Source organism: Lonchura striata, chromosome 15 (assembly GCF_050655825.1).
Source record: "Lonchura striata isolate lonStrDom1 chromosome 15, ASM5065582v1, whole genome shotgun sequence".
Lineage (NCBI taxonomy): Eukaryota > Metazoa > Chordata > Aves > Passeriformes > Estrildidae > Lonchura > Lonchura striata.
Window position 1 is genome coordinate 7,171,704 of NC_140717.1, and position 24,575 is coordinate 7,196,278.

At 53.9% G+C, this 24,575-nt stretch overlaps 1 protein-coding gene and 1 long non-coding RNA gene across 2 annotated transcripts in view; one reads left to right on the forward strand and one right to left on the reverse strand.

The window, feature by feature from the left end:
* The window catches only part of RBM19 (RNA binding motif protein 19), a 52,013-nt gene extending 44,612 nt beyond the window's left edge, over positions 1 to 7,401 (reverse strand). The window contains exons 1-11 of the mRNA XM_021549838.3: positions 7,277 to 7,401; positions 6,475 to 6,657; positions 5,957 to 6,088; positions 5,728 to 5,766; positions 4,852 to 5,056; positions 3,621 to 3,874; positions 3,100 to 3,174; positions 2,791 to 2,869; positions 2,055 to 2,126; positions 916 to 1,116; positions 211 to 341 (exon numbers count right to left, since the gene is read on the reverse strand). Of these exons, the coding sequence (XP_021405513.3) occupies positions 211 to 341; positions 916 to 1,116; positions 2,055 to 2,126; positions 2,791 to 2,869; positions 3,100 to 3,174; positions 3,621 to 3,874; positions 4,852 to 5,056; positions 5,728 to 5,766; positions 5,957 to 6,088; positions 6,475 to 6,657; positions 7,277 to 7,312 (1,407 nt within the window). The 5' untranslated portion in view covers positions 7,313 to 7,401. The remainder of the gene's footprint in view (positions 1 to 210; positions 342 to 915; positions 1,117 to 2,054; positions 2,127 to 2,790; positions 2,870 to 3,099; positions 3,175 to 3,620; positions 3,875 to 4,851; positions 5,057 to 5,727; positions 5,767 to 5,956; positions 6,089 to 6,474; positions 6,658 to 7,276) is intronic.
* Positions 7,402 to 10,161: 2,760 nt separating this feature from the next.
* LOC146765997 (uncharacterized) lies at positions 10,162 to 16,191 on the forward strand. Its single transcript, XR_014958652.1, has 3 exons — positions 10,162 to 10,579; positions 11,799 to 11,994; positions 12,863 to 16,191. It is a non-coding gene; the product is annotated as an uncharacterized LOC146765997 (long non-coding RNA).
* The last annotated feature ends 8,384 nt before the right edge of the window (positions 16,192 to 24,575 follow it).

The following is a 24,575-nucleotide window of genomic DNA, read 5'->3' on the forward strand; positions in this document are numbered from 1 at the left end:
GTGGGCACACAGCATGAGGCAGACTCGGAGATCCTTCCCCACCTCTACCAGGATTTTGGTGTCTGCAAAGCTGCTCAAACCAAGCTACTCTGCCAAAAGAACCTGCAGGAGAGCCTCAACCTTTTGAACAGAGCCCAGAAGCAAACTCTCAGCCACATTCCCACCCACCATTCCCACCAGCTGCAGCCCACAGCAGAGGAAAAGCTGTACCTGGAACACCTGCCCATCCAGCTCTGCCAGGGCCTTCACAGCATGCTCAGGGATCATGTAGGTGATGAAAGCAAATCCTTTGGGCTTCTTGGTGAGCTTGTCAATGGGGAAATGGATCTCTGAGAGGGGTCCTGCAGGAAGCAAAGCTCGGTGGTCACAGATGTCTCTGCACAGCTCTGAACTGGCACCTCCCAGGCACAAGCAGGGATGAGGGAGCAGCTCTGGATGTGTGGTGAGCCACCAGCCTGGGCCAGGAGCTGCAGAGGGACAAGCAGGGACAGCACAAGCAGCCCAAGTCCATGTGTGGCAGCTCATGGGCTCTGACAGGTGACACAAACCAGGCAAGCTCTGAGCAGCTGCCTTCACCTTCAGTCAGGGATAAACACCTCCACAACCTCACCCTCTCTGCCCCAGGATGCCAAGATAACCTTAAATGTGTTTAATTTGGAGGCAGGAGAGGGAAACTTCAAACTGACACCCCAAGTTTGGGATTCCAAGTGGATCTCAAGGATTCACCTCTAACCTGCAGGAAGCCCCCTGCCAAGCAGGCTCACATGATCACACCAGAAAATAAAGATGATGGGAGCTGGGCCGTGTCCAAGAGATGTGGGACACAGAGCTTTGTCCATCCCCACCCAGCAGGACAACCTCTGGACAAAAGAAAGACATTGTCCTGCAAGTTCCAGTCCCATGGCAAACACTCACCATACTTTGAAAAGATCTTCTCCAAGTCCTCCTCAGTGCTGGTGAAAGGCAGATTCCTGACAAAGAGTCTCCCTGATTCAGACAAGTCCTCCTCCTCCTCATCATCCCTCAGTGTCCTTTGCCAGGGCTGGTGCTCGGGTTTTGCTGGAACAGTTTCTTTTGGGGTGTTCCTGCACCGGGAAACCTCCACACAGCGTCCACCTGATGCCCAAAGAACACAGAGGGACCTTGGATGCTTCCCAAGGCCACGAGCAAACAACACCCACGGGCAAATGATGCCTTGAGTGGCTGCCTAGAGCAGAGGCTAGGCAGCGGTAAAGGAATAAAGCAGGAATTTATGGAAAAGGCTTCAAAGGATACACCTTGGGCTGTACACGAGCCTGGCTGAGGCTCCAACCTCGGGTCATGAGGTTTCACACTTTTATAGGTTTTGGTCCACTTCCATATTGGGGTTAATTGTCCAATTACAGCTTCAGGTTATGAAGTCCCATCTTCCCAGATTGCTCCCCTCAGTTTGCTGCTGTTTATATTTTTGGGCCTGAACTGGAAAAGGATTGTTTTGTCTAACTAAGCTGTGAGGAGAACTTGATATGAAGTTCAGAGTTATATACTAATGCAATACAGAATCTGGATAATGTGAAAGATAAAACTCAAGGCATCACAGAGAGCCCAGGGTTAGACACAATTATAGCCCCACAGGCTCTGAGCAGGACTCAAAAATAAGGGGGAGGTGGGGGCTGTAAGAATCACTCTTCATAAAAATCAGGGTATCAACACTAGCCCCCTTTCCTTTCAGAGAGCCCCAGCCTGTCTGTGCCAGCCCACACAATATTTGCAAACAGAATTTCAGAAGTTACTCCAAGGGTTAGGCCAAGCCCAGGGCTCCAACCCAGCCTTGCAGCACTGTCTGTACAAGGCTGGACTCGAGCAGTGTTATTTTTACCCCAAGCAGAACCACCTCAAGCACACGGCAAAACACGAGGGCCCCGAAACCCCACTCCTGTCACAGTACCTGACTTATCCCAAGGAACAACCCCCCATCTGCCTGGGAAAAACTCCAATCACAGAGCTACTTGTGCAGGGAACACTCGAGCAGCTGAGCTCCCAGGCTGGAACGAGGAGGAACAAACAGCCCTTACCCAGGAATTCTTTTTTCCGCTTCAAGGCCCTTTGCATTTCTGCTTCACTCTTCAAGTCAACAAAGATGTAACCTTGGAGGAAGGGAAGGTTCAACTGAGCATCATGTGGGGAACACACACAGCCATTAATTGGGTAATTAAGGGTGAATTGGGCTTGCTTTAATATAGATTCCTATAGACAGAGCATTCAGCTCCCATAGAAAGTTTCAATCCAGCCTGGAAATGACCATGTCAGACTGGAAGGCTGCCTTTTCAAAGCTTATTCTCTTTATACAAATCACAAAAACTTTACTTAGCAGCTGGAGGAGGCTTTCACAGGTGCCTCTGAGAGCAAATAAAAGGTGCATCCGTTAGACTATTAAAGGAAAGGAGCACACAGCAAAGCTCCAAGGACCTGCTCACACAAATCAGCACAGTGCCCTGGGCTGCTGCAGCTATCCCAGAGGAACAGGCTTTTCCTAGGCATGGTTTGGGGTGTTCAGAATAAAGTTCTGGATGCAGCTCAATAAAAAAAAAACACTCCTGCTGCTACTCCTAAGGGAGCAGAGCCAACATTACTCTGCCCACGGCATCCTGTGGGCAGCAAGTAGGGCAGGAGAGCTGCAAAGTCACAGAAAGGTCTCCAAGAATCAGGCCATGAGCCAGGGATATGGAATTGCAGACTAAAGAAGCAGAGGGGTGATCAAGAGGTGCCCTAACTCACAGATCCCACCCCCCTTCCACACACAGCTCTCACCTGAATTCTTCCCCTGGGCCTTTTTTCCCATCCGAATTGCCACTGGCTTCAGAGGGAAGAAAAATTCCCGAATTTTTTGCTGTGGGAAGAATTGAGTAAGTTTGAGTAAGTTCTCAGATACAGAAAGCAGCAAGTTGCAGGTTTAGGTTTTTATATATAAAACACCCAGATCTCTGCACAAAGACAGCTCCCCTGATCACCCAGACAGCCCTCAAAGGAGTGAGAAGTGAGCAGTTTCTGCAGACATTTGCAGAGGCACACCCTGAGCCACCCCTGAGCCTTCCTCCCCAGCTGGGAAACCAGACTTGCCTCGGTGATGCTGGAGGGGGCCCCACGAAGTTTCACTGTGAACGCAGTGCTGGCTTCCCCTGGGCTGGCCTGGCTCTGCACAGAGGAGGAGGAAAAAGGGACAAAAAGCTGAGTGAAAGAAGAAAAATCACAGCACAACCAGCTGGGCTTGGCCAACAAACAAGAGGCTGAACAGTGGGAGGGAGTATCAAGAGATTGCCACAGCTGCAGGGCAGGAGGTGCCATTTTTACACTGCCATGAAACACTGAGTTCTGCTGTTTCCAGAACAGCATTTCCTGCAAAAAAGCCTCTGAGAAGGGCACTAGCAGCACTTATCTGGAAGTCCTATCTTTGGGAACTTAGTCAGCCCTGAGATTCAATGAAATTTGTAAATGGGTCACACCAAGAAGGCCAGGAAAGCTGGTACCCAGTGGGCCCCGCAGCCTTCCCAGGCTGTCAGCTCATCCCTGCAGGGACTGTCAGACACCTGCTATCAATAAAGCTGCTCCTTCAAAGAAGACAAATCTTAATTCAGCTGTACCTCTAGTGTGGGTCCCTTTTTCTTCTTCCCTGCTGGTGTTTTTTGCTCTGTTTGTTGGGCTTTTGGCTTCCCCCTTTTCTCTGGGGGGGTTTCTGCAATGCCTGAATCCTCCTCAGTCTCACTTTCCTCCTCCTCAGTCTCTGTTTCTTCCTCTGTACTGGATGAGGAGGAAGAATCCTTCACCACTTTAGATTTCAGGTAATCCATATCTGAGAGGCCTTTGCTGGTAGCTGCCTTCTTCCCTTCTTTCTTTCCTGAGAGAGGAGAGAACAGGGAAGTTTTTTTCACACAGATGCTGCTGCTCTCCCTCCAGGTCAGGAGAAAGCTTAGAACTGACACAATCATGACCATCAGCTCCTCATCCTCGACATTTTCCATGGGAAAGGCTTCAGAACAGCAGGGCAATTTCATCTTGGCACTTCCAGACTGACAGCCTGATTTCAAAGCAACAGCTCATGTATAAAACACATTAGGGAGGGGTTTGAGCTACTGCAGGACAATGTATTTTGTCACAATTTTAACTAAATATCCCAAGCAGGCCTCAGAGAAGGGTTTGAAATGTTTAGTTTCACAGGGAAAAGGACACAATCACACCTGCACTTGAGTTACCCAAGGAGAGAGGAGGAGCAGCAGGGAAAACACCACTCACACCACCAGAGCAGCCTAAGAACATCCCAGGGAGGGAGGGAGGGAGAAAAGCTCCAAACCCACACCCAACCCTGCTGCAGGGACACTGGGTTCCAAACCACACACACCAGGCTGGGAGCCTTCAGAATGCACCCACTACTCCAGATTTGCTCTTAGGAGCCACGACACTGAGCCCTGTCCCTTCCCCTCCACCCTGGCAGGCCCAGTTTCCAGAAACATCCAAAAAGGCAGCCCAGGTGAGCTCCCAGCCACCCACAGGTCCCTAAACCATCAGAAACCACATCCAGCCCTGGAAATCCTGGAGATGAAAGGGGCTGCAAGAAGGAAAGCACTTCAAGGAAAGCTGCAGGTGTTTGTCCTGTTACTCCTCCCTAATGACACAGGGAAAGCACAAATGGCACCCCCCAAATATCAGACACTGCATGTGCCACAGCTCCCCAAATGTGGGCAAACAGGCAGACATTGCCAGCACGCAGAAAGGTGAGAGCCCACCCTCCTGGTGGCACTGAGCCCAATCTGTCACTCCTTGTGGCAGGAGTTACTGTGACTGACACAAGCAAAGGCTCATAGCTCCCTCGGGTACCTTTAATCTCCTCCTCATCTTCAGAGGGTTCATCCCCACCCTCACTCAGCTCCTCAGACTCATCTGAATCAAAGTTCAGGTAATCTGCTGCTGCTGATTTTGCCTTCTTAGGCTCTTCTGCCAAGGTGTCATTAGCCCAAGTGGCCACCTGGGACCGCTTCTGGTGAACCCCCAGGAACTCCTGGAATGTTTTATCTTCCTTTAGCTGTGGGAAAGAAAAAAACAACCAAAAAAATCAAAACAAAAAAAACCAACCAAACAAAAAAACCCAAAAACAAACAAAAAAAAACCCCAAAAAAACCCCACCCCAAAACCCCCCCACAAAAGAAACCCCAAAACCAAAACAAAACAAGAAAACCCAACAAACCCAAAAAGGAAAAAAAAAAAAACAACCCCCCCAAAAAAGAGAAAATACTTATAGTGAATCTGAAATCCAAGACATCACCTCATTTCCAGCACTCTAAAACCAAAAATCCCTTAAGGGGAGCTCAATTTTCACTGACAAGGTGATTAAAGTCTTCTAAAGGTGTCTCATTCCTACTCTTTTTTATAATTGCTGTTTAGAAAATTTACTTTAGAGAGGAAAACAAAACAATAAAAAGAGGAAATAAAAGAGAAAAAAACAGGTAAGATAAATGTAACAACTCACATATGTTTAAACCCCAGAACTGCTGAAACAGAGCAGACCTGGATGCAGTGTGTGCTCACAGGAGCAGCTGACCATTAAAAACTTGGATCCCTGTGTTGGGATTGTTAAAATGATTTTTTTACACTAGAACTGGGCTGCCCCAGCCTGAATCAGCAGCGTGGGAAGGAGGACAGAAAAGAGCAGTTCAGCAGCAGGAATGCAGGGACAGCAGTCCAACCTCAACTCACCTCCTTTAAGTTATCCACTGGATCTTTCTTCTTTTTACCCTTGGGAAAAACCCAGAGAGGTTTATTAGAAGCACAGGCAATTCCAGCAGCACAGGGAACAGACCCTGAGGCACAGAACACCAGGAGTCCAGAATCTGGTGTGCCAGCTGCTCTGCCCCTTCCCCACGGCCAGGCCACCCTCCCCTGGCACTGGCACCCAGCAGAGCCCCGGGAATCAGGCAGGACTCACCTTCTTTGTGCCTGCAGGAGCTGCACTTGCCAAGGGCTCCTTGGTCTGCTTCTCTGAGGCAGGGGCCTTCTGAGAGTGCTTGCTCCAGGCTTTGGGTTTTGTAGGGTCACCAAAAGACTTGCACAGCTCCACCTGGAATGAGTCAGGTCATTAAACACAGGGCTGTAACTGCTGGGGAACTCCACTCAGCAATTCCTGATGGGATGGAGGGAGTGTGCAGGAACAACTTTTAAAAGCACAGAGCTACACATTCAATCACCACGGGAGAGTCAGGAGTGGGCAGGCACAGAATCCCAGGATGGTTTGGGTGGCAAAAGGCCTTAAAGTGCCACCCCCTGCCATGGCAGGGACACCTTCCACTGTCCCAGGGTGCTCCAAGCCCCGTCCAGCCTGGCCTTGGACACCCACAGCTGCTCTGGGAATCTGCACCAGGCCCCCCCACCCTCCCAGGGAAGAATCTCCCCCTAAGACCCCATTCCTTAGGAGTCTCAGGGAGATATTTCTGGAGCTCCGCTCACCGTGAGTCTGGAGGTGTCGATGAAGCTTTTGTTGAAGTGGTTCAGGGCTGCTTGAGCTTCATCCTCTGACTTGTAGCCAATGAAGCCGAATTTCCGGAACCTTCCATCCTTGGTGTACTTGAGGCAGCAATCAGTGAGCGTGCCAAAGGCAGCAAAGAGCTTCCTGAAACGCTCCTCCTTCATCTGGAGAAGGAGGGAGGCAGCAGCAAGGGAAATCAGCCCCACACAGCCGCTGAGGACAAGTCCAACCCAACATATTCTGTCTCAAAAGCCTTCTGGAAGGCTGCAGGAAGCACACTGGGAACCAAATCCCCACTTCAGCCACCGAACCTGCTCTTGTACCCCCGAATCCGCACGTGGGGATGGGGAACAGGGCGGGATCCTGCCGGGCACAGCAGCACCGAGGGCACCTGCACCCAACTCCCAGACAGCGAGGGGGACACAGCGACCACAACGAGCACTGCCCATGCTGAGGGGCTGCCAGCCATGCTCCTCAAGCTGCTTCCTGCACATTCCTGACTCCTCCAGGAGCTCTCCCACCATCCTCCCCTCGAAGTGTCCCCATGTTCCCCACCCCAGCACTGACCGCAACCCGCATCCCCTCATAGCCCCTTCCCCCGGCACATCTCCTGAAGAAGCTCACCCTCCCACCACTCCAAACCCTCTCTCCTTGCACGTCTCCCCGCTCTCCCCCATCCCCACCACACTCTCCCCTCCCGCTGCCTCTCCCTGCCCGGCATTCCGCTTCCCCCCCGCAGCACCCGCAGCCCCATCCTAGACCCGGCACAGCACAGAGCCTCACCCCATTGGGGAGATTCTTGACGATGAGCCGCGACATGGCAGCGACAGGCGGCACGGAGAGAGGGCACGGAGAGAGCGCTCAGCGCCGCGCACGCCGCGCCACGGGCGCCGCCATCTTCCCGGGTCACGTGGGCCGCGCGCGGCGCCGCGCATGCGCGCGGGGACCCGGATGTTGGTCCTTAGCAACGGCCCCTTAGCAACGGGGCCTGCGGGGCGGCGGGAGCGGCCCCGGCCCGGGGCGGCCCGGCGGGGCGGGCGGCGGGAGGAGGCGCTGGCAGCCCCGCTGCTCCCCGCGGAGCTCCCCGCGGAGATCCCCGCAGAGCTCCCCGCAGCCTCCCGGCCCGCCCGCGCTGCTCGGCGGGGCCGCAGGAGGGAGCTCCGCGCCCGCCGCTCCCGCCTCCGGCCGGCCGCTGAGCCAAAGGCTCGCCAGAGATGTCGAGTTTGCCTTTGGGTGTTATAAATGAAAATTTGTCCAGCCAAATTAAAATGAAAAAAAAAATATTTGTTTTGCAATTCAAATTCTATCTAGCCAGCCACAAGGAAAGGACAGAGCCGAGCCCGGGGTCGGCCCCGGGTGTGCAACAAGAATTCAGCCTCAGCAGGGATTTCCCTCTGTGCCCACACACCTCCATCCTGGCACAAGCCGGTTTTATGGGGAAATTTTCGCCTTAGGCCAAGATTTCAGCAATTAGTCTTTTCTTCCATTCAGATTCCATATTTTAATACGATTTTCTTCTTTTGGTGATGAAAAACAATTCAGTGTCCAAGTTGTTGAATCCCTTGATGGAATTTATGGGAACGCTGCATTCACATGTATGTGCCCGAGGATTTCCATGAGATCCATCTCAGGTCATTCTCCCTTTTACCTGTAAATCGGGTTTCAACATACACCAGGTTTCTCCTGCAAGGGTGGGGGCACTCCTAATACAAACGTGTATACTCCAACAAATATTCAATATCACATATATCATATTAGAAATGGCGTGAATTATATCTACTACACATAACGGGGGGATGGCACAGAGAGCCTCAATGTCACACCTAGAAGTCATGCAGAAGGGGGACAGAGGGTCTAGTCCAGGGAAACTCTGGATCCCTGGATGTTTTCAAGGTGCCAGGTTGGGATAGCAGAGGGTGTCCCTGCCATGGCATGGGATGGAGTATGATGAGCTTTAAGGTCCTTTCAAATCCAAACCATTCCATGATTCTATGAATAAAAGCAGATTCACTCCAAGGCACGGCTAAATAACCCCACAGCCAGAGGATGCTGTGCTGTGAGAGCTCCAAAATCACAGAATAAAAAGAATCCCTGGAGGGTTACTAAACACTGCAGATCCTTTCCTACCTGAACATCCACCTACAGCTTCCTCAGGAGGGGCAGCTCCAACCTCTGCTGTGCCCCCAGGGAACAGCTGCAGCTGTGCCAGGGGAAATTAGGTTGGATATTAGGAAAAGGTTCTTCCCCCCAGAGGACCTCCGTGGTCCTTGTAGGTCCCTTCCAACTCAGGGTATTTTATTTTTCCATTATCCACTGCTGGAGGCCGAGCAGAACTGTTCTTCAAGCATCTCCTCCTGCTCAGAGCCCTCAGCCCTGCTCTGCCTGTCTGACACAGGAAAAAATTATCCTTTGACCCCTTAAAAAGGAAAAAAAAAGCCCAGAAGTTTCTCCCCTCAATTCGGTTAAAAGACACCTCATAAGACCTTGGGGACTTCACCTCAAACTTAAGGATAGACAATTGGATAGAAGCCAAAAAGTCCTGCCTAAGCAATTCCCTAGAAAAAGAAGAGAACAAAATAAGTAAATCGCTTTTGTGAAGTGTTTTAGCAGGAGAAAGAACCTCTTGCCCTGGCTCGTGTTTTCTCTGTAAAGAGCTTTGTTATTTTGCCTTTTATTAAAACTTTTCTGTTTCCAGCACTGTCACGGGAGCCATCCTGCTACTTTTGTGCCACCTGAGGCAGCTGAGCTGTCCCAGGGGTGATGCTTTTATCCGAGAGCTTACGAGACCCGGCTGGAAGAGATGAAGGAGCTCAGCCAAAGTCCCGGCAGGAGCGGGGTGCAGCCGCGGCTCTCCCCGGTGAGCAGCAAGGGAAATGCATTTTCCACCGCAGAGCAGCGCCGGAGGGCAGGCTCGGGGCAGCGGGAGCAGGATGCTCTGCGAACGCCATCAGTGCCCTGCTCCGAGCGCACAGCACAGCCCCCGCCAGCCGCAGCCCCGGCTGGGGCTGCCGGGGAGCTGTCCTCTGTCCCCTCACCGAGAGTGTCACAACACGGGCACACAGCTGCCTCCCCCTCGCCCTCTGCTCGTCCTTGCCAGGCTGTCAGGGCTGTCACTTGGCACGAAGGCTGGCACTGACAGGACCCTCACGCCATCACTAACGCGTCCAGACCTTGCCCTTGTCACTCCTGTCCCCTCCGAGACACTTGTCCCCTGTCTTCTTGCCCGTGTCCCGTGTCCTCTTCACCTGCTGCGTGCAGCTGGCAGCAGTGCCCAGACAGGGCTGGCCCTGCCTGCTCCTGCCTCCCGAGCAGGGATGGATCCTGCCCGTGTCCAGCTCTGCTCCGAGCAGGGATGGATCCTGCCCGTGTCCAGCTCTGCTCCGAGCAGGGATGGATCCTGCCCGTGTCCAGCTCTGCTCCGAGCAGGGATGGATCCTGCCCGTGTGCCCATGTCCGGCTCCTGAGCTCTGAGCAGGGACGGATCCTGCCCGTGTCCAGCCCTGCTCTGAGCAGGGATGGATCCTGCCCATGTCCAGCTCTGCTCCAAGCAGGGATGGATCCTGCCCGTGTCCAACCCTGCTCCGAGCAGGGATGGATCCTGCCCATGTCCAGCTCTGCTCTGAGCAGGGACAGATCCTATCTGTGTCCAGCTCCTGGTCCCTGAGCAGGGATGGATCCTGCCCGTGTCCAGCTCCTGAGCTCTGGGCAGGTCCCCACCTCCCAGTACAGCTGCACCTGCAGCCTCCCCCTTGCCTTTTCTGCAATCGGGGTTGGTTTTGCCCAGGTGGGAGCTTGGCCCCAGTGCTCAGTCACTACAGGTGTGACCCCTAAGGACGCCTAGGACCAGAAAGAGATCTCCCTCTGCTCCCGGGAAGTTTGGGAGAGCAGTGCTTAACTGAGACCAGGCCAGGTACCCAGCTGACTCTTGATTCCAGTGGCCATGCAGGAACGTGGCCAATCCTGGTCTCACTTAATTGAAAACAACTGATTTTATCCCTCCCCACATGCAAAGCTTCAGTACAGAAGCACAAGATTTACACATGCTGACTTCAGATTTGATTTTCTTTGTGGGTTCTGCTCCTCAAGGTGGGTCAAGATTTTTAGTTTACAAATGTTAAGAGTGGGAATATCCTTTTTCTGGAGAACTGGGGATTTTAAGGAGATCAGAGAGATAAGAGATCTGCCCCTTCAGCAGGTGGTTGTGCTCTACCATGGAAGGTCCTTCCCAAGGCAGGCTCAGTTCCAGCCTGAGATGCCAGCCCTGGGCAGATGAGGGAAACTGAAGCCGTGTCCTGAGAGTGCTCAATGGACATTTTGGAAAGTTCCCAGTGCTTGAATGGCTGCTGTGAAAATCATCCTTAACCCTCGTGCTGCTGGCACAGGGCACGGGCAGGGGACAGACCAGGCACTGTAGAGCCAGAGTGGATGGTTCACTGGGGGCAGGCCACCCAGACATGCTCTAAAACAGAGGCAGGGGAAGAGTCAAAACCAATGATTTGGGATGTTTTTCCCCATGGGAACGGTTGTTTTAGATGGTGGCAGCATGAGACACGCCGTGTCCCAGCGCACTGTGTGTCACCTGTCCCCACAGCAGTGCTGGGGTGGGTGCAGGAGGGGGCTGGGTGGGGCAGGGCAGGGAAAGGGCTGTGCCCAGGCTTTGCTCCCTGGACTGGCTGAGAGCAGCAAGAGACAGAGGGTGACTGCAGGTGACAGGTCCAGCAAAGGTGACACATCCCCCCAGCCGGGTGCTGTCTGGACAGCTTGTCTGCTGTCCCCCCACTCCATGCTGAGGTGCCCACAGACTGGTGGCAGGGTGCAGGTGACAACTGTCCCTTCTCCCTCACCCTGCAGAGCCACGCTGGGCACACAGGGGCACCCAGGGCTCCACAGCCCCGAGGGAGCGCCAGGATGGGGTTCCTGGGTGAGCTCCAGCCAGGGAACTGTCAGAGTGTGTTCTGTGCCTGGCCTTGCCCAGCACCAGAGCAGGGCTCACCTGGCTGTGAGGGGCTATTATGGGCTGCCTGCAGCCAAGGAACTGAATTTTGCAAAGCTGGGGACCACGGGGTCAGGGCCAGGTCTCTGTAGGGAGTGGCAGGTGTGGGCAGAGGGACAAAGGGATGTTGTGCTCCGGGGTGTGAGGGCACCAGGGGAAAAGTGCTACCGAGGAGAGGAAGAAAAGAAAGAAGCTGCTGCAGAGCAGGAGAGAAGGCAGAGGTCAGAAGCAAAGGCTGCTGTGGTGTTTGGAGAGGTGCTTCTCTTGTTCTGTGCCCGAAGGGGCACCGGAGGTTCCCCCTGACTTCTCCAGGTGCCGCTCATGCCGTGCCAGGCAGCAGAGCTATGACCCCGAGCCAGAGCAGCTGCTTGTGTGGTGTCCTGCCCTGGCCAGCCTGGCACTGCCAGCCCCGTGAGAAGGACGAGCACAGCCCCAGGGTGCCCTTCATGCCTGTCGGATCGGGAGCGCCTCGGCCACCGCTGGACGCTTCTGGAGGTGCTCAGGGAAGGTAAAAGATCCCTCTGAGCCGGGGTCACCTTGGCTGTGACAGACTCCCCCACGCCAGGCAGCCTCCGCTGCTCACAGGATGCTGCTGAGCACCTCTGGGGGCTCTGGGGGGTTCTGAGTGTACCCACAGCCCTCCATGGCAGAAAGCACAGGAGGTGCTTGGTTTCCCTGGCACTCAGACCTTGAGTCCTTCTCTTTTCATTTAGATGTGGGAAATGAGTGGAATTCAGCCTCGAGGGGCTGCTGCAGAAGGCTGTTACCTGGCTGAGGACCTTCTACTGACTAAATTCACCCACAGATAGCAGCAAGGACAGGGATAAACGGGACCCAGCAACAATCACAGCCTGCTCTTGGTGTGCTGGCCCTGCTTCAGTCCTTAACATTATTCTAATAGCAACACCATAGGAAATGCTGCCTGAACCTCCTCAGTTTTGCTGCTGGAGACATTAAATTTTGGGAGGGGAGATGGCCAGAGCCTCCTTGTATGAGCAAATTGTCCTGACAGTCCTGAAGGAGATAAAAAGCTGCTTTTAAGGATAGAGCTGGTGCTTGGAAAGGCAGTGCCCAGGACACTTGTCCCTACTGTGTGCTGCACAATGGGATGGAGCCAAGAGAGGAGGAGGAGGAGGAGGGAAAATTGTCCTTCTGAAGGGCTTCATCCCTGGCACTCTGCCCAGCCTGGCCTGCCAGACCCTCTGCTAGCAGGACAGGATGCTGCAAGGATGGTGCCTGGGGGTGTGACTGCTGCAGTGTCACTGTGGGCAGCACAATTTGGCTTCCAAGCACACCTACCTCACCTGAACCTGCAGCTGAGGGACAGGCTGGGAGTGTGTCCATGCTCCTGCTCTCTGCCCTCTTTTTACCTGCAGGTTTTTGGTGGAGATTGTGTCTGTTCAAAGCATTCCAGCTAAACGGCAATGCTGAGTGCCAGCAGAGAGGGGAGAGGATGAGGAAGGGCAGGGGGGATTCTCCCCCTCACATCGGGCACAAACAGCTGTGATGCCAGCTTGGCTTGCCATGGAGGAGGATTCACAAAGGACTTGGAAATCCAGATAATCCAAGTGCTTTGCATTACAGCAGCTGGGGAGCAGAGGTTAAACCCTGTCCATGAGCAACAATTAATTCATCTGCCAGAAGAGTTAATGGGACCACACCTGCCCAGGAGAGGAGCCACCACCAGAGCAGGTCTCAGACCTTCCTCCTCTCCTTCTGGAGCAGTGGATGGTGGTGGCTGGCAGAGCTGAAGGAGATGATCCACGAGGACAAATCCCTTCTGCATCACTCCTCTCATCAGAGCCCATGTGTCTCCCAGAGGAGATGGGCTGGACTTTGGCACTGAGCACCCACAAACTGCCAAGACTGGGCTGGGATTACAGCAAAGGATGATCCAGGCTCTCTCCTGACCCCACCTAAAGCCGGGGGAGATGTTGGCTCTGTTCTGCCACAGCTGCAGCTGGCCCAGGCTGCTGCTGTCACCCACCCAGCAGAGTCTTCTCCAGCTGACAGATAACATCCAACTCATTTTCCAAGCTTCCCCAAGCAGCAGTTCCCTTCAGACCTTGACACACTCCCCACCAGCCTTCCTGAGGGGTGTGGATGGGACCCTCCGTGGGGAGCCCAGGGAGAGGGATCTTCCTGCTGCTGCCCTTGCCCGGTCTCTCCTTCATCCATCACCCCTTCCACCGCCTTGAGTTTCCTTTATTTCTGTATTTTTGGGTGTGTGTGTGTGCAAATGGGCTCAGGGGAGGGTCCAGGCAACAGCTGCCTTTGATCAGCACAACATGTGGGAGATGGAGCACTTCAGGAATGCCGACTCCTGATCAAAGGTGGGAACACAGTGACAGCCGGGCCTTGGCAGAAACCCATCCCAGCTAATCCCTGCTGGGGAGCTGGGGGGTCGCTCAGGGACCCCCACAGGCACAGCCCTCCGTCACAGGGAGGGACCCGTGCCCAGCAGGGTGAGGGGAGCAGGGCTGCCCCATCCGCCTCAGGGCTCTGTGCTGAGCAGCCCGTTATCCTCTGCAACAAGAAATGGAATTCCCATCTCTTCAGTGCTTCTCCATTGTGGAAGAGGCTTTACAGCGACTCCTGGGAGCCAGAGAGAAGTTTGATAAGAGGATCCATGTTTACCCCTGAAAGAATTTCCTACCAAGGTCGTTGACATAGAAACCAAGAAAAAAAAAGAAGGATAAATAAGAGAAACCTGCAACTATTCCAATAAGCACTTTGTTTGTCTTTCCTGGCCAATGAATAAAGTGTAAACTTATGAGTTTTGTAAGAATGTATAAAAAGCATGCATACTATAATAATAACAACACTTTGAAGCCTTCTGGAAGTGGAGTGTGTTGCTTTGTGTTGTCTCCATCTCAACTAGGACACTCCATCATCCCACCCTCCGAACTCTGCAGCTCCTCCCTGAAGGAAAGAGGGGCAGCGACGCCCTGAGACTTTTATCACCTCCAAAAAGATGGATGGAAAGGTCGTTTGCTCTAAAAACAGCTGGGAGGAGAAGAGAAGACAAACGGGCCCCTCCTGACAGCCGGCCGGGCTGCGGGGACAGCGGGGACACGGTGCCAGCCCTGCTCCGTGCCAGCTGTGCGGTGGCGGTGCCAAGGATGGCCCGTGTCACCGTCCCTCTGCCAATCCCAAAGGTGGGAATGCTGCCTGGAGGAGCAGGGGGACTCGGGCAAGGCTTCTGTCCAAATCATCCCCCTCCCCGAGCTCCATCCAGCCCTTCTCCACTGCAACACTCGGCTCTTCCGTGGCCGTGGCTTTCACTCCAGCTCTTCCCAACCTCAGCACACCCTCCATTCCCAGCAGGAATAATCCCACTGCGTGTGCCTGATGTTCCTGCAGCCCTGGTGCTGCCCGGACACACCTTCCTCCTGCCCATGGCTGTTGGGCTTTGGCGAGGCTCCTGTGCCATGGTGAAAAGGGCAGTTTTACCAGGGCTGATAAGGGCAGCTCCCTCGGGGTCACCCCTGTCCCCGGGCCGGGTCACAGGTCGCTTCCTCGCCCTGCCGTGCCTGATAACGAGCCCATCACAGCCGGGCCACCGAGACAGGATTTATCAGCAAACCCTGGGAAAATAAAGACGTGAAAATGTTCCTGCACCAGGCTGGGAATCTGGCAGGGATGAGCATTCATTTTTGTTTTTGTGTGTGGATGGAGAGTTTGGGGTTTAAGAGCTGATGGGGAAGCAGGGAGCCGTGGGAGCAGTGGGCTGGGATCCCCCATGACTCCCCAGTGAGCTTCCACCACCAGCTGAAGGCCTCTGGAGAGGCTGCCAGGACAAGAGGGGCTGGCTGAGCTCATGGGGTCATTTAGATTGGAAAAACTCTGCGGGATTATCAGGCCCAACCACATCCTTCAGTGTCACATTCACCCAATTTCTAAATTCCTCCAGCTTTGGGACTCCACACTACCCTGAGCCAGTGCTTGACACTCTTCCCAGGAAGAAATTTTCCTTAATATCCAAATTAATCTCCTCCAGTGCAACTTGAGGCTGTTTCCTCTCTGTCAGTTATTGACTGGGAGAAAAGACCAACCTTCACCTGGCTCCAGCCTCTGCTCAGGGGTTGTGGAGAGCAGGAAGCTCCTCCTGAGGCTCCTTTTCCCCAGGCTGAGCCCTCCCAGCTGCAGGTGCCCCATTCCAGACCAGGACAGGGGAATGAATAGGGTGTCCCTGTGCCAGACCCACAGAATATGGGGCTGAGGAGGTGCTAGGTGTTCCCAGGGAGCAAGTGAACCTGAAGACTCCTTGGAAAGATTTGCCAGAAAAATGAGGTTCAATAAGGAGGGATGGTGTGATCAGCACCGCCACATCCCCACAGAGTCACATCATACAAGTCCCAGCTCAAAGGGGTCCCCTGCCAAAATACCCCCCACAAACCAAGATCCACAGCCCCCATTATCCTGCACCAAAGAGCAGGGAAGGAAACTGAGGCACAGAGAAAAGCCTGGCGACACAGCCAGGGTGCCAGCACTTGCCACACCTGGACTATTTGTGCTCCAGCAGTAAGGACAACCCAAGGACCCTCACTTTTGTGGGGGCTCTGGAAGTGGCCAGAGGCTTCCCAAGCTGTGAAATGAACCTTCAGCACAGGGATGCAGCTGCTCCATCCCATCCCATCCCATCCCATCCCATCCCATCCCATCCCATCCCATCCCATCCCATCCCATCCCATCCCATCCCATCCCATCCCATCCCATCCCATCCCATCCCATCCCATCCCATCCCATCCCATCCCATCCCATCCCATCCCATCCCATCCCATCCCATCCCATCCCATCCCATCCCATCCCATCCCATCCCATCCCATCCCATCCCATCCCATCCCATCCCATCCCATCCCATCCCATCCCATCCCATCCCATCCCATCCCATCCCATCCCATCCCCAGGCACGGGTGGAGGGGATTTGGGAGGGGCAGCAGTGGGGGCCGGGCAGCTGTGGCGGGGAGGGGACAGCACTGGGCACTGCCACGGCTGCTCTGAGGCAGCGCAGGGTGACAGCCACCACTGACACCTTGGGAGGGCCACACTCGGTGACAGCAGCACGGGCAGGGCCCGATGTGACAGGGACAGCTGTGACACGAGGCCACAGGGCAGCCCCCACCAGGGACTTGTCACCTACCCCGGCTGAGCTCCCTCCTCCTCCTCCAGATGCATCATGCAAACGCTTTTCCCTCTCAGAGAGGCTGAGCAGGGCAATTTTGGAAGCACCTGCCTGCCTTGGCCGGGAACCAAAGGCCCTGGGATCCCTGCACAATTCCCTCAATAATTGATCACAATTGATCCCTGTACAATTCTCCTGGGGAAATGCCACATGTGGGAATGCAGGGCACCCTCTCTCCTCAGTGAGCCTCTGTGGGAGCAGCACAAGCAAGGCCAGATGGTTTTTTAGCAATTACAGAGCAGAGAGCTGCCACTTTTCTTGTTCCAGCTCCCAGGCATCAGGAATGGGCCCATCTCAGAGTGCTTCACACACAGTCCCTGGCAGTGGGGTGGGAAAAGTTGGATTTATTTGGGAATGCAGCACTCTGGTACCACAGCGGTGAGTTTGGTGAGTGGGGAGATGGGACTGAATTAGATTGGAGGCAGATAAGGGAGAAATAGAAATTGTCACCTGGCTTAATAGGCATTTGTTTGGATTTATGGAATCATTAAGGTGGGAAGAGGCCTCCAGGATCATCAAAGCCAGCCTTTAACCAAGCCAATTCTGGAATTTCAGCAGTGGGGGGCTCTGTTCTCTTTGTCCAGACCAGCATGGCCAGGTACCACATTGCATCTCCCTTGGCAAGGGTGTGGTGAGAGCAAACAGGGCTTGGCACCAGGGGTAAAGAAACCTTCATTAGTGCCTGCCAACGTGCAAACCTAAGGCTGCTGTGCCACCTGTGGGATGATGCTGAAATCCAGTTCTGTGGAGGGATTCACCAGGTCCCCACATTTGCAAACGGAGCTGAATTCTCTGCATTTTTTTGCCTGCTCCTCTCAGATCTCTGCACCAGGACTGGCAGGAGACCTTGGACTTGACCAGGACCCACACAGCGACACCCTGCAAGCTGGAGAGCCCAGCAGGACCCCCCCAATGTTCAGCTCATCTCCTGCCAGCACTCAGCTGAGGCCCTGATCCCTCCTGGGGAGGCTGCTGCACCCTGGGCACAGCTGCAGGGTCTGGGGAAGAGCAGCCAGCCATCACCTCCATCTGCAGAATCCCCTCCTCTGCTGCTCTAAGCACACCTGCAGGGATATTTTGGTTGGGAGGGGAGCTGTTATTACCCTCTGGGCCCAGGGATGTGAAAAAGAGATGGGAGTGAGCGGGGTGATAGCTGGCAGAGGTCAGTGCAGGGGGGAGTGGGGAAGGCTGGGGTGAGGAGGGACTGAGCTGTTCCAGGGGGAGCAGGAGGTGTCTGCACAGCATTCCAGGGTTGGTGGCTTTCCCACGGTATTAACACATTTCTCTAATTAATACAAACTTCCTTAACAAGCCTGGGATTCTGGTTGACCTGGCTGGGTGTCCGCCCCTCCTTTGGGATGTGGTTTCTCTTGCAGGGTCTGGGGAGGAGCAGCCAGCCATCACCTCCATCTGCAGAATCCCCTCCTCTGCTGCTCCAAGCACACCTGCAGGGATAATTTGTTTGGAAGGGGAGCTGTTATTACCCTCTGGGCAGAGTGGAACATCACTTTTCTCCCTCTCTTTCCCCTTGTCTTCAGCATCACCACCTCCATTCCAGAGTGGTGGGGCTCTCCCATAGTGCTCCATCCTCTCCAGAATCTGTAGGCTCCACGTGAGCCTCTCTGGACACCTCTGGCAGTTTCTATCCCATGCTGGGCTTCCTCACTGCTGGGAGGAGGAATTGGGGTGTCCTTTTGTTTTGCAGCAGAACAAGCTGCTCCAGCAGTGGGGAGAGCTCCAGTCCTCCTCCTCCTCCTCCTCTTCCTCCAGGGCTTGGCAGGGTCCCTGCACAGCCCTGCCCCATCCCAGGTGCTGACAGTGACACCAAGCTCCCTGCCAAGCCCAGCATCCCAGTGGGGCTGCAGAGGAGGCTCCCCACCCTGCCCTGGCCAGAACAAAACGTTGATTTGGTGAGGTTTGGTGCAGGTGGTTTGCTCCAAGGATGCTCCACACAGGCGGGTCAGCCCACAGGGAGCAGCTCCTGTGGTCCCTGAGGTCCTGCCCAGGAAGGGTTGGGAATTCCTTGAAGCAAATGCTGGCTGTGGGAGAGCACAGTGTGCTCTGTGCCCTCGTGCTGTTTTCCCTAAACAAATCCCTTCTTTCCAGCAGAGGTGCTCAGGCACCACCTTGCACCTCACTCCCACGTGTTTGGCAGGAGCAAAGAGCCTTCTCCAAGCCCAGATTCCCCACTGCAGCAGAAGCTTCTATGCCCGGCCAGGAAATGAGCAGAGCCACCAGACCTCACTTTTAAAGCTGTTTTTTTTAAATTTTATTTTACTTAAGGGTGGTGCTGCAACTACAACTTTGCCTCCTGCAAAGGTTTGTTTTTCTGCTGGCAAAGCTGGGTGCTGGAAGCTGCCAGGCAAAGGGGCTCTCCAAGCAAGGAACTACAAAGCAGGCTGACACCTCTAATGAATTACAGTAATACCAGCTCGGGGTGAACTCTAAAGTGCCTGTTTACACAATCACTGACCTCTCCTCACCCCCTCTCTGGGGCCAGGCCCCCCCTCCTTGATGGATCACAGCTGAATGGAGGCAGCCCCCAGTGTTTATCATCTCCCAGCTCTGGGAAGGGAAGGAATAGCAGCATTTCCTGGCCACCACTGACAATTCAATACCCAACCAACGCTTGCTCTGAGAAATACCCTCTGCATCTTCCTCCGAAAATCCCAGTTTTGGTGGGAGGGCTCTCAGGGAAGAGGCTTTTGCAGCATCAGGCACTGGGACATGCAGGCAAGGACACTCACGGAGCAGGACAGCCCCTGTGCCCTGCAGGGATGCTGCTCTTGGCCAGGAGATCCTCTTTGGGCTGTTACTCTGATTTTTTGCCATTTTGGCACAGGAATTTTTCCCATTTTCCCTGGTTTCCTGGTCAAAAGCTGCCAGCTCCTGGGTCCCATGGGTCAGGGATTGCTGCCTCTGACAGGAGGGATCTAGCAGGATCAGTGCCAAGCTGGAGGGAACAGGATCTTCAAGGAGCCCCGAGTTCCTGAAGGTGGGAAATAGATGATTGGATCAAGTGGGGTGAGACAAAAAACTAAAAAAGCAGCAAGAATAATCAATAAAGCAGCAGGTTCCTCCTGTCCCACCTGCAACACTTCCAGCCAGAGCTCCCCACGACCACCACAGGTATCTCCTTCTGTCCAGATCTGCTCTGTGAGGGGCTGGAGATGTGTCCCCAGCCCTCAGGTGTCCTCAGCAGAGCCTGACCCTTCCTCCCTCCCTGGTGAACAGCACAGCCCTTCCCAGCCTCGGGGAGTGCCAGCCCTCATCTCCAGGCCAGACACCCATGGGCATGGAGCTGCACAGCCATGGAGAAGGGACCACGGCCATGGAAAAGGGACACAAGATGTGACCATATCCATGGGAAAGGGACACAAGATGTGACCATATCCATGGGAAAGGGACCACAAGCACATCCATGCAGCACATCCATGGAGCAGCACAGCCATGGATAAGGGACCACATCCATGGATAAGTATTGTAAATGTAGGTGAACCCAATGGGAAGAAATGACAATGTCTAACTCAATTCAGAAGGCTGAATGATTTCTTTATTATAACTATGGCTAAAATACATTAATATACTATATAAAAGGAGGATGCTAAAACTACATACTACTTTCTCTAACTCTAACACAACTCCTGACCCTCTCCCTATAGTCCAGCCCCAGGTGGGTTGGATTGGCCACCAGGCTCAAACAATCCTCACCAGAATCCAATCAAGCATTCACTGCAGGTAAACAATTCTCCAAACACATTCCACATAGGAAAAACAAGGAGCAGAAATAGAAATTGTTTTCTCTTTCATTTCTCTCTGTGCACCTCTATGAAAAATCCTGAGAAAGAGAGAAATGTGCTTGCCACAGATAAGGGACGACATCCATGCATTAAGGACCACAAGATGTGACCACATCCATGGAAAAGGGACACAGGAGCCCCTCGGTGCCCTCTCCTGCCCAGTGCCAGGGTCACAGCAGTGCTGGGGCTGGGGAGCAGCTGCAGCATCACCAGAGACAAGGCAAGGACGGGTGCCTTGGCCACGTCCCAGCTGGAAAAGAGGAGTTTGTTGGGAGCTGCTGAGCTTGGAAGTGAGGTGCCCTGTGCCACCATCCCCTGCTGCTCTCACACGTGCCTGTTTTAGCTCTGCAGCTGGGGACTGTCTTTAATACAGCCAAGTTTTCCTACTCAGAGGATGAGAACCCCAGGGCTGGTCCCTGGAGAAGGCACTTCTCCCTTTCCCTGCTTGCCCTCTGCCCTCTTCATTTTGTTCCAGAGTTATTTTTGGAAGTAAAAGCTTTTTTCCTTGCCCTTCCTCTGGCCCCCATCTCTCTGCCAGCCAAAGTGGCATTTTAAGCCTCCTGCCCACCCAACCAGAAAAATGGTGGCTGAGGCAGGGTAGAGTTAAACCTTTCCATCCTTCTCGAATCATTAACTGCCCATGAACTCAGCTGCCCAGAGAGGAGCTCTCAAAAGCCTCTGTGGGGACCCACCAGGGGTTCATGAGGGCAAGGAGAACCACAACCCCCAAAGTGGGGTCTCACTCCATATCTCCTTCCCTCCAGCACTACAAAATCCGCTTGATTAATTCAGCATTGAAGTACCTACAGCTGTAATCCTCCTTCAAACACAAAATCCCAGCTCTACTCTAAGTCCTGCTCCCACCCAGAACTGGGTGAAGCAAAAAGGTCCCACCCCAAAAAGAGACTCAAACTATAGGGAACTCATGCCACCAAACTCACACCCACAGACCAGGGGATTGGTGCAAGAGGGGGAAAAATGGCTTTTTGCCTCCTGCAGGACACCGGGGCTTCCTGGCTGAGCTCCATCCTCCCCCCGCGGCCGAGCCGGGGCTGTGCAGGCAGGAGAGTTCCCAGGGGATGTGTCCCCATGCAGGGATGGTCCCGGAGGCAGGAGAGTTCCCAGGGGATGTGTCCCCATGCAGGGATGTGAGCAGGGAATGTGTCCCCATGCAGGGATGTCAGCGGGATGGTCCCGGAGGCAGGAGAGCTCCGGGAATGTGTCCCCATGCAGGGATGGCCCCGGCCGGAGCCGCCACCACGAGGTGTCACCCGCCCCCTTCGCCCCGCCATCCCCTCCGGCGGGGCCGGGGCAGCGCCCCGAGGGGTCCCCGGCCACGTCCCCTCCTCCCCGGCCACATCGCCGGGGACCAGATCGCATCCCGGGCTCGCTGGTGTCCGTCTCCATGGCAACCCCCGGCTGCAGCATCCCTCCGCGACCCGCGCTGGACCGCGGGATGCTAGGCACAGCCCAGCCCTGCAAGTCCCAGTCCTGAACTCCATAACAAACGGGAGTTTTTCCTCCTTCAACACAGAAAACTGCAGCCCAGACTTTTGAGATAAAAAATAACTTCTTTTCAGACTCATCATTTTAAGCCTTCTACCTCGGGAGTGCAATAGAATCATGGAATGGTTTGGGTTGGAAGGGACATTAAATGTCTCATTCCAACCCCTGCCAGGGACAGGGACACCTTCCACTGTCCCAGGTTTCTCCAAGCCCTGTCCAGCCTTGCTTTGGACACTTCCAGCGATGGGACAATAGCAGGTACCTGTACAGGAAAATGTGCAGCTGAATTATCACAGAGGGGTTGAGTGGAATTATCACAATTTACACCAGAGAACCCTGGGTTTGCAAGTGAATAAATCAGAAATGTATTTAAAGTACAGACTCAAGCTATTTTGCTCTGAAGTAATTCAATTGGTTTAAACAAAAACCTCAAAGATAAAAAACAATTAAATGACAAGGTTGCTCCAAAGCAGACAAATGACAGGACAATTCTGCAAACACTAGAAGTGAACAGTTTGGATTCCAAGCTGAAATTTACTTTTCTCCAGCAATATGCTACAGCCTGGAGCTCCCACAGCACACCCAGATTGTCAAATCTCTATTTTTTACCATCTAAAAACAGTGATGAAAACTGCAACCCAGCCTCGGTGTTAGCCCACAGTCCTTGGGCATTGTCTAACAACTGCTTTCCCTCCCCCAGCCTTGGCAGGGAGAAAAGGAGCTGCCAACAGGTAAAAGCCTCCAAGTAAAACACTGAAAGCGTGGGGGGAAGGGCAAGAAGACACAGGTCCTCTCCAGATGACATGAAGATGTTCAGCTCAAGTGACAGCAGTGAGAACCAAGGGCAGCCCCTGCAGAGGAAGGACAGCAGAGGGTTCAGCCAGGCCAATTTGAATGTGAAAATATTGGTTTGTTGGTTTTTCCTGCTCCCCACCAAGTCCGGTGGGTTTTGCCCCAGCCAGGTGATCTCCAAGCCCTGCAGACTCAGCTCTGCAGGATTTCCACGCTGCTGCATGAGAAGGGAAGGGCTGGAGCTGAGGGAAGAATTTCAGTGCTCTGGGTGGCTGTTTCTTGGGAAAACACCAGCAAATCCAGCAAGTGAACAAGGCAGAGAGTGCCCTTGGCACACAGGGAGGGCAGCTGGGAGTTGTAAAAACCAAGTCCTTAATCCCTTTTATCCCTTTACCCCCCTCTCACAGCATCAACAGCACCACAGAGTGAGAGTCCCTCACCTGAGGTTGGGAGGCAACAGCCTTCCTTCCTTCTCCTGCAGCCCAAAAGAGAAATAACAGATCCCCAAAATTCAGGCTGGCTTTGTTTGAGGCACCTTCCAGGAAGGTTGTTGGTGCTCTTGGCTGCCCAGAGCCAGCACGGCCACACCGTGTCCAGGGAAAGGTGGGGGCATTGCCCAGCACACACAGAATATCCTGAGTGCAAAGGTCTCAAAAGCCATCAAATCCAACTCCTGGGAATATCCTGAGTGCAAAGGTCTCAAAAGCCATCAAACCCAACTCCTGGCCCTGCACAGACACCACAACAAGCCCATCCTGTCCCTGGGAGCATTGTCCAAACACTCCTGGAGCTCCAGCAGCCTCGGGGCCGTGCCCATTCCCTGGGGAGCCTGGGCAGTGCCAGCACCTCTGAGGGAAGAACCTTTCCTGAAATCCATCTTAAACCTGCCCTGGCACAGCCCCAGCTGTCCCCTGGGTCCTGCCACATCTCCTGCACTGCACACCAAGATCTCAGGAAGAGAAAACTCAACAAGGACCCCAAAGTCACACACACACACGGCCTGCCTCATTTCCAGAGCCAGCAGCGCTTTGGCCAAGTGCTCTTGTAGCAACAACCAAACCCCGAGGAAATATCCCAACCCTGGCCCTTCCCACACTTGACCTTCCCTTCAGCAATACGTTAGCCTCGGTGCCCAGGCTGTTTGCTGCTGGAATTGTGAGAGGGATGCAGGAGTTTATTGCAGGAGCAGAGGGCTTGGCTCGGCAGCATCCCCGGGGCTCCGTCCCCGCCGCTCTTTAGCTCTGCTCGCCGTGTTTAATGGACTGGGCTACACAAAGCTCAGCTGTTGGGAGCCCCCACTGGGGCTTGTAAAAGCCAGCCCCAACAATGAGCTGCAAACTGGGCCGTGTGGCTTCCCTGCTCTGCTTCCCAAACAGGTTATTGCTCGTAAAAGCTCTCGCTGGAAGCAGCAGCGCTCCGAGGGCGAGGCAATGAAGGCTTTGGAGATGTTCAATAAAAAGGCCCCCACGCTTGATTCCTTTCCCAAGGAATATTTGATATTTGTTGCTCTGGGGTGCCTAGAAAAGAAGAAAATTACTGGTCCATTAACAACTGCCCCTTGGCCTGTTTTCCCAGATTTAAAATAATGCACTCAAAATTGGCAGCTGAGGCAGCTTTAAACATTTGTTTTGCCTCAGATTATTTGCAACACCCTGTAAACTCGGGGGCTTTTCACTCCCTGGCTGAGGGGATTTCTCCTATGCCTTTTTCCATGTGTCTCCAACATATGGAACAATTAAAAAAAAAAAAAGAAAAAAAATCAAGCTCATAGCTGGTGTCATGAAATATTTTGGGGGTGGGGAGGCC